Source organism: Limanda limanda, chromosome 7 (assembly GCF_963576545.1).
Source record: "Limanda limanda chromosome 7, fLimLim1.1, whole genome shotgun sequence".
In the NCBI taxonomy this organism is placed as follows: Eukaryota; Metazoa; Chordata; class Actinopteri; order Pleuronectiformes; family Pleuronectidae; genus Limanda; species Limanda limanda.
The window spans coordinates 21778896-21788756 of NC_083642.1; the positions used below are offsets into that span (position 1 = coordinate 21778896).

The following is a 9861-nucleotide window of genomic DNA, read 5'->3' on the forward strand; positions in this document are numbered from 1 at the left end:
CTCCTCTTTGACAGCTCACCCTGCTGAGAGCTGTTCCCTCATCATCACCTTGTCTTTTCCATGAGGAGATCTCCTGCAGGTTTCCTTCTCATCCCTCCCACATAACAGCGGATACTCTGCACTTCAGAGAGCATTCTATTCCTTTCTGACTTCCTTCCTTCCATATATCTTACCTAATGTCAGTTTGACCCGTTAATATCAAGTTCTGGCATTTGAATTTCCAACATGTTAAAAATCAACCAGTTATAGTTCTTTATTTGGCAGTGAAATATTTAACCATGTGATGCTGGTCCTTGTGGGATCAAAACCTTCTATACAACCTATGATCAAAACAAACCCAGATTACTTGTTATGTTATATAAAAGTTTACAACTTTAAGAAACAAGGCACCTATTATGATGTTTCCAAGGAGCTTTGGTCAGTATGATAAATATTTTACTGCTCAGATTGAGATCAACAATGTGGTGTGAATGATGTCATTGCAATGACCTTCTTTAGGTCAGTGATTGGCTTCAAAGACTTTCATTTAAATAGCGCCTGGGGAGAAGAAAAATCCTCATGACACTTTGTAAGAAATCAACGTCAACATTCAGAATTTTAGCTCAAGGTCAAGGTAATTATCGTTAAGATCTGGAAGCACACACAAAGCAATAGAGAGAGAAACTTTAAAGCTCTTAGTTAATGTTTATTTTCCTCAGCTCTTCCTCCCCTTCAGGCGTTCAATTACCGTGTGTGTTATTATAGAGATTTTAAAAATACACTCTGTGAGCATTAGTCACACTCACATGTACACAAACTTGCATATACACCAGAGAAATGTACACACTAACAAACTGCTCCTCTCGTATAAAAACTTGTTTCCATGGTAACAGCAAAATGAGGCGACTAGAACCAGACAGGAGGTTTCTTTACTTTTTTCCCATAAACTATCACATCTACAAATCGTAGAATTGTCCTCTGACTAATAATACGATAAGTAACTCAAATTATGTAATAGTAACAAAATCCCAAAACTGAATATGAAACATTTTACAGATAAATAGAATAATATTCCTACAAAACATCACATGTTAAATACTCTCTGCTTTAATTTTAAGGAATTGGTAAAGAAAAAAACAAATGGAAAATCAATAAGAGATCCAAAACTAGATCCGTGCTGTTCCTATAACAACAGTATCTCAGTCAACCCAGAGGGGAAAAAACAGTAATACACTTTATTTAATAATTATGCTTAACTATGTCCTCACAATATTGATTTGCAATTCAAAACAACTTGAGTGATGCTTCAACCAAATCCAATCAACTCTGCTCTCATCAGGCCCATTTTCCAGCTGCAGCAAGCAGCTGTTTTCAGTGAAATTACTATAATAAAACCCAGTTCGTAAGGGTTACATATGCAGATCAGATTTTTGGAAATGCGACCTCAGTCTGAACAGACATGTGACCCGTATCCAGATTCAATAGACAGAGGTAGTCAGTCGAGGGACAGTGAGGTTTTAGATCTTGGGGGGAAACGTCTGTACAACAAAAACTTGAGGGGTCAAATTGTAACCTGTCTGTGTTTTTAAAGCAAATCAATAGAAAATGTAAACTGTAAACGCTCACATCTGTGGCCTCCATGTTTATAACTGATTTCTTCCCCTTGTGTACTTCCATACACAGGGTCTTGTTGTTCTTCTCCGCATGCGAGTCACATCAGGGCCATGTCCACTTCACAAAATTAGAATTGAGCACTAAGGCTTGCAGTGTGAAATATGCAAGAGACTGATAGATTAAGAGGGATATTACAGCAGGTTTGCAATGTATAAACCCCTCATTACTAACATGAACGCACATCTGAGAGTTCGATGGCACAAGAATCCCTGATAATGATCTACAGTGATGTGTGGATAGTGATGTGGAAAATATGGTTTTCATACCAAGAGAACCGAACAGGCTTTGACCTTTGACCCACACAGTGAGCGGCTCATCCACAGGGCGCAGGGGGTCACTGATTTGTTTGATAGGTATGACGTTGATGTTAATCATATGTTGTGTCCTTCAAAGTCACGACTGTGTCCCACTTTCATATATGTCAAGGTTTTAACCTTGATAGTGTTTTTCCAGTTAGTAAAGCAGAATCAGTGGTGGGTTGCACTCCACCAGCATCTCCAAGTCACTCTGTGACAGGATATCTTTGGGAAGAATAGAGCTCAGCACCAAACTAAGACACTTTACATTGTGTCTCAGGGTCTTGATGTTTACTGATGACAGTGTGACCACATTTGCATACAAAGCTGATTGTCTGCTTATGAAAATACGACAGCAGCAGTGAGATGACCTTCCAACTCAGTCACAGTCTGTCACTGGAATGTATTCATCTGTCTGGGACATTATGTAACACAGGGCAGCTGAAGCAGACTCAACCCCTGTGTGTGTGTGTGTGTGTGGTTGTCTGTGTGTTTGTGTGTGTCAGCTGTGGACAGATAGGAATGCACACACAAACACATACATTATAGAGGTGATTCAATGTCACCGGTGGGACATCAGGGATTTTACGGACCATTGGATCACATTCACTTGGTCAAGTTTCTTCTTCCCACTCTGTTGTGATTTCTTTAAACTCAGTGTTCCTGGCCGACGTTCCTGCCTGGACTTAATAATACTAATATTTTCTCTTCTTTACTCAGTGTTGAGTCTTATTTTTCTCTCCTTAATTGGATTTGAACTCATTTTTGATGCTGTACTTAACTAGATACTACTAACATTATTTATTCCAGTTAAAACTTCACAGGACCCTTACAATAATTATATTTGTTTAGGTTTATGTTTCTTTTTTATTTCTCCTGGATTGTGGTGGAAGCTGATCATGGATTTTGATTATAATTCGTTTTCTTAGATACCTACTGAGATATACTACCATTACTACTAATTCCAATCGTCATTGCTGCTTTGTCTGGCTTTATCTTCTGTATAAACTTCAAAAATTGATACACTTCTCCATTTATATCTTTTTTTTTTTATAATTGTTGTTGAGGTGCCCTGTTACATATGACATCTATTCTATTCTTCCTTGTCCGTCCTCGAAGAGGGAGCTCTCACTTCTGGCTCTCGAAGGTTTATATGTTTTCTTTCCCTGTTAAAAGAGGTGTTTTGGTAGTTTTTCCCATAGATCCTATTTGGTCACAGGGTGACACACCTCGTTGAGCCCTATGAGGCACATTGGGATTTGGGCTGAAACAAATAAAATACAATTAGAATTTGTGTGATTGATTAGTGTCTATTGACATTTTCCGCATCTCGTAAATCATCAAAAGTGTGCCATACCACTTCTATGGGCCTCTTGACCTGAAATTTGAAACCTTTGATTTGAGTAAATTACTTTATTTCCTTGAATAATTTTAAATAGAAAACAATCCTGTGAAATGTCATCAGACTTTTGAAGCCTGAAACAGCAGCGGAGACCATTTTGACCTTTCTTATGTTGAAAACAATCCCCAAAGACATTATTGAGTAATTGATAATAATAATCATTAATATATTTAGTGAATACTGTCAATAGCATGTGATAGCACATTTGCCATTTTTTTCCAGCATTGCTCTCGACTAAAGCACCATCAGTGGTAACAAACAGAGTGTACCAGATATCTCATTTATAAAATGAATAAACAATATTCCTGCTGTTACTAGGGAGGGGGGCTCTGTGTGCTTCCTGGCAGGGAGCTTCTGAGTTGCTGGGCTGGATTTAGACCTTCAACAGGGGGATTTGAGCTCTGCACTGATAATACAAGAGGTGCATAACACTGTATGGTGTCATTTGTTATGATGGCTATAACCTTTCTATTCGAACGTGGCTTCAAAACAAAAGACGGCAGCACGTGCTGGGTTTATTTGAATAATGTGGTTTCCATTTCAGTGCCATTGTGATTGAGGAACTGAGGTTGTGATGTCACGCAGTAAATCAGTCACTTGTTGCATGTGTCATGTACAGGTCATGCGTAGACTCTAGGCAACCTACTCAGGATTGATTAGGGCAACAGTCAAATACTTATAGTGTCATTTTAGACATATAGTCATTTAGTCCTTAAAGGTTTTTGAATGGATTTTCTGTCAGTGACAGTAGAGGGGAGAGCAGTGAGTGTTGTTTAATCACTGCTCCTCATGCAGATATTTATAGCCACAAAGCAATGCCCCTACTAAGTCCCCTGCTCTCGCTGCTGACGGCTTTGTTTCCAAACACATTCTTTCCATCTTTGTTTTGCTCTTTACTTATCCTCTGAGATAAGAGGCACGTCTTCTTTTTCCACTTTTCCATTCGCTCTCCTCTCTTTTCATCCGGCTCAGCGGGAGAATGCAGAGTCTTCCAGAAAATCATTTGTTCTTAATGTTGCATGCTCAGAACTAGAAAGATTAAATCAATAAGCAGATGAGACGGGGCCAAAAAAAAACACAAAAATCTCATAATGAGATGAAACCACATTGTGGAAAGATCGGCCATTACGTCACTTTCACAGAACCAAAGAAATGGCATTAAATATGAAGAAAGCAGAAGAAACAAACAAATGGAGTGACGGAGTGTGGGGAACTAAAGACAGGAGGGGGGAGCTATTTCAGGGATGGTGTGTGTGGAATGACAACTGTTGCCCCCCCTGCTCTTTCTCTACCTCTCTCTATCAAATCCCACTCTCTCCCCTTCCCTTAACCTCAGGGCCCTTCAATGCCCAGAACTTTTCCAACCATGGACCCCTCTCTGCATCACTCTGTGTGTTTCACGATAAATATAGAACGTTATTTTTCTTTCCCAATGAGCTGTGACACACGTGTGAACCTCCCAACCACGTATAGGACCACACAGTATATAAGGGCCAATGAGAGAGTGGCTGCTGGACACTGGGAAAACAGTTACCTTAGACACACAAAGCATAATAAACACATAGAAAGAAAAAAGGAAAGACAGAGGAGCTGTGTGTATTATTTCTAACATTGACTACTCCCAGAGGAGCTACCAGACGAATCGACTCTCCACGCCTCCCTCTTCTCTCTCCTCTGCTCTCCTCCTCTGCCTCACCAGCACTCACACCCATCCATGAGTGTGACCAACTCTTCTGCCTATCGATCGGAGCGTAAGTTCCACCAGACTTCATCTTCATCCACTGGTAACCCATACATGGAGAAGAGCCGGGGACTGTTTGCGGAGGACTTTGGCTCCTTCATGAGGCCTGGCAGCGACGCCTTGGGGTTTTCCGGTAAGTTGGGAGCAATGTCAGCTTTCTGTAAAACCCTTTGTATACACAAGTGGTATAAATATAGTAGCTTAAGCCGGTTGAAGGGACAGCTTTGACTTTTAACAAGATTTGTATGGCTGCTTGGAAACGACTTGTGTGCAGTGTGGTGTTTTTCTCTATAAAGTGGTGATAAAGCATGTCGGAGGTGACAGTTGAGTGGAAGGAGACCACAGGCAGGACTGAATCTAAAAGGTAAAAGGACTGTGGTGTGAGTGTAGCCATGGTACTGACTGACGGAGTGACTCAAGTTCACAGTGACCTGAAACCTGAGGACTGTACTGCGTAATGTGGTGACCCTCAAAACCGTATTGACCTGATGTGTAATACTTTTAAACTTGAAGATGGATCAGGGATGTTGTCTTTCATTTTAAGTTGAACAAGATAAAATATGATGCCTTCAATGATTTACTTTGAAAATCTAACCAATGTAAACTGTCTAAGGGCACTAGCTTGTATTAACTATAGCATGAGAGCACTTCTACATGATGTGTATATTTGATGATGTATTATTTTTCAAAACTAAATTTCATGTAGAGGATCTGACAGTGTTGGGCGGAGGGGTGAGCTCTAATTACTCAATATATGATTCATACATATGTTTAAACTCAAATGTCAACAAATTAAAAAAAGAGACTTTGTTTGCTCATAAACATACTATGTGTGTATATATATATATATATATATATATATATATATATATATATATATATATATATATATATATATATATATATATATATATACACATTATATCAGCAGGCTCTTATCGTCACAGTGTGTGGTACGTCCTGTGGCTCAGTAATGTGTGGAGCTGGTGTGAACTGTTCACTGCAGGTGCACACAGATGTGTGAATGTGTGACATGTGAACCTTAAATGGACTCTGTGACTCAGGGGCAGGGTATAGAACTGTTGGTTTGATGTGTCCTTAGTGTCCTTTGTGTCCTAGCATTAGACTGATGCTAGGACACTAAGCAAAGCAAGGCACACACGCACAGAAACACAGAAACACACACACACACACACACACACACACACACAAACACACACACACACACACAAACACACACTGACGCAGACTCATGCATGCAAATAGGGGAATGCAGAACAGACTGCCAGCAGTGTGACTTCACAAGCTGAGTATTAGGGATGACGCCTGCATAAGGAATGATCAGATGGTTGCCTGGTGACCATTGTACACACACTCAGACACACACACACACACACACACACACACACACACACACACACACACACACACACACACACACACACACATATTTGGAATGATGTCACATATGCTGAAGTCACTGACACACTCAGGGACCTCAGTCTGATGTCCTGTGTGAAATCATGTGCTACCACGTAGTTCTTCACTGAGCTCAGAGTCAGGGGACCTTCAGCAACAAGGAGCCTTATCATCAAGTTTCTAAAGCCTGAGAGAGAAGCTTCTTTCTCAGTTATCACTTGGAATTGTTTATATTTTTGCTTTACTAAAGTTTGATGAAACCGAATGACAAATATTTCTTTCAAATCCAAATCTGTTGAAGCTTGAAATTACATTGTTGCTCATACTCCAGACATGGGATTGATAGTAACTAAAAAAATGACAGAACCAATATTAAAATAAAAATGAAAGGTTGTGATGCAAATAACTAAATAATAAATGGAGGGCCAAAGATAGTTATATACGTTTCCATAAATTAATCACATCTGTAGATCTGCCTTCTGTACAGTAGTGGACGCATTTGGATTATGACCAAAACAGCAACACTAAGTCACTCATGCTGAGAAATACTAATTGGTCAGTCTAGTCAATAATATGGAAAACATTTGTGTTATCAATACAGACATTCTGCTTGTCTGTACTTACTAATAAATGAAAACAAATACCATTAAGATACAATCATGTATTCTGTAAAAAAAAAAGATAGAGTGCCTGTTTGGTTATGTGTTTGGCTATAATTATAATTAAAAGTCATAAGATTCAATTTTTAACAAATTTTCACTGAAAGTTCAATTTAACCCTTATATATATATATAAATGAGTCATGCTAAAGTAATGAAATACTAAAGAAAAGAGAAAATAATTTGTCTGAATAGTGAATAATTGAATTAAGCTTCCTTTTTTAATTTAAACAGTATACAAAAACAGGATTTCAATTATATGGTGCAGTCTATTAAATCAACTTCCTGTAACATCAGTTAATCAGTCCCTAATGAAACACCGCCTGCAGCTATTATAATTACCAGTGATGGTGCTTAACTCACTGAAATGGGAAGTCACTTTCAGTGGCAGGTGGTGCAAACAAAACCAGAGGTGACATGTTTCCTCATCTTGTCGTGCTTTCAGGTGGAGCTGGAAACATTAAAACTCTCGGGGATTCGTACCAGTTCACAGTTGACGTGCGAGACTTCTCCCCTGAAGACGTCATTGTCACCACGTCCAACAACCAGATAGAAGTTCATGCAGAAAAGGTGGGCAGCTTGGTTCCTGGTTCAGAGCAGTACTATGCTGTGTGTCTGCAAGTGATCAAAAACAGACCTAGTCATATGATGGAACCCTGGGACGACAATCTGTGGCCTTCAAGGTGTCACAGTTACATTCCCTCCCTGAATCTTTTATGTCTTCTTCAACAGTTGGCCCAGGACGGTTCAGTGATGAACACATTCACCCACAAGTGCCAGCTGCCTGAGGATGTAGACCCCACCTCGGTGACGTCATCACTGGACGCCGAGGGAACCCTCACAGTGCGTGCGCGGCGACACCCGGCCAAGCACGAGCTCGTACAGACCTTCCGCACCGAGATCAAGATCTAGAGAACACCAGATTTCTTGTGTTTTTTTTATGCAACTTCCTTGATTTCCTGTCTTCACTGAAACCATTGGACATGTAACACTCCCATCGGCGCTGTGAAACCAACCACGTCCTCCCACTGTGGCTGCAACTCAGTTATAGTATGATAGTTCACCAGACACAGCTGCAATGGGTCATAGCTGCAAATAACAGGCTGAGTCTAGAAGCTTGGCCATGTATAGCATTTGAATAATCATACACAGACACTGTACAGTCCAGTACTTCACTTGTGTCGTCTAACACTCTACTCCCTTGTCTAAATTCAGAATTTTAAATTGATGTCTTCTCATTAATAATTTATTCTGTTGTATTATTTGTGTGAATAAAATACTCCTTCTTTGACAATAAACATGCGGATGCCTTCTGTTTCCCCTTCTGTCTGATACATGTGGTTTGGGGAAACAGCTCAATCACTTTAAATGAGTTGATTTGAAAATGAATGAAGCAAACCCCACAAGCAGACTCGAGCTGCTCTGCTCCAATCACGTGAGAAACCTCACTCTCCACAACCATCTACAGTACACACCCACCTTATTAGGCGGCCTATTCGAGCAGAGAGAGATTTCCCAGCGCCCCCTTTGCTCGCACTGCTGCTGCAGTATTGCTACCAGTTGCTTCAGCCACCCCCCCACCACCTCAGCATCCACCAACGGCGGGTTACAAATATTTGCTCATCACTCCCATAATATCTGTGTAATCATATCAGGGGGGAGGGATTAAGTTGGAGTCTCTAGACGCCAAACACTAACCCTGTTCTACTGTTGCAATAAATGTTTGAGTTGTGAGTTGTCTGACTGGTATATATTAATAGAAAGAACAGAAATTAAAATGTGTATTTATATATATGATAAAAAATATACTGATTCCAATTTCCTATACTCATAATTTAAAAATATTACTGTTTAAAGGCTAGGAAAAACTGTTCTACAACAGAAGACCATTGTAAAGAATTACAGTCTTGATGATATTCAAAGCAATTTACAGAACAGTTTTGCCATTTACCCATGATACAGTGCATCTATGTGTTGAACTTTCTCTATCACACATTACTCACACACTTCGTGCACAGCCTTGAGAGGCGATGTGAAGTTCAGCATCTTGCATTTTGGTTGCAATTTTCTTCACCGTACATCCAAATGAAAAAAATGACGATGGATGAGCTGTGAGCATCACGTGGCAAACTCCTCTCCTAATCAATAGAGACAGAGTAGCATACAACTACAGATAGTGGAAGGTGCTTCTATTCAGTCTTTTGTGTTTGAAGGCATTTGTGAGGCATCTGTCCTACTTTCATGAGAGAAGATTTTCAAAGGCGCCATTCAAGCAATAATGATTTGGAAGCCTTTTGTTATGAGGCTGTAATTTTGCTCCACTGTGTTAGAACTGTGTTTTGGTGCACTTCTATCAGAAAGTGATGGTCTCGGGGGTAGTGCATCATTATTTACATAAAACAGATTACCATCTGTAATGGGAAATTATTACATATCATGACACAACAAGCAATTATCAATTCTGGATGTTTAATTCAAACCGTCTGCGGACGGTTTACAAAGGTCAAGTCACGACAACAGACTTGACCTCAATGGCACAGAGCTCAAACATCACGGTGACAGATGTGAGGGCAATGGCAATGAGCTCTCAAAAGTACACTCCATTTATACAATCAGATTCCTCCTCTTCACAGTAAAATACATTTGTCCAATCAGCTTCTCTCCATGTCGTTACAGGAAGACCAGACATTG

General features: G+C 39.9%; 1 protein-coding gene across 4 annotated transcripts; it reads left to right on the top strand.

Moving 5' to 3' along the window:
- Positions 1 to 5065: 5065 nt before the first annotated feature.
- Positions 5066 to 8082, top strand: hspb7 (heat shock protein family, member 7 (cardiovascular)). 4 transcript variants are annotated; one of them, XM_061075528.1, is made up of 3 exons: positions 5066 to 5225; positions 7616 to 7740; positions 7903 to 8082. In XM_061075528.1, the coding sequence occupies exons 1-3, from the start codon at positions 5066 to 5068 to the stop codon at positions 8080 to 8082; spliced, it is 465 nt and encodes a 154-aa protein (XP_060931511.1). The 4 variants fall into 4 exon arrangements, with proteins under 4 accessions (XP_060931511.1, XP_060931514.1, XP_060931513.1 ...); XM_061075531.1 differs by having other exon boundaries at positions 7945 to 8082; XM_061075530.1 differs by having other exon boundaries at positions 7616 to 7725.
- Positions 8083 to 9861: the final 1779 nt, after the last annotated feature.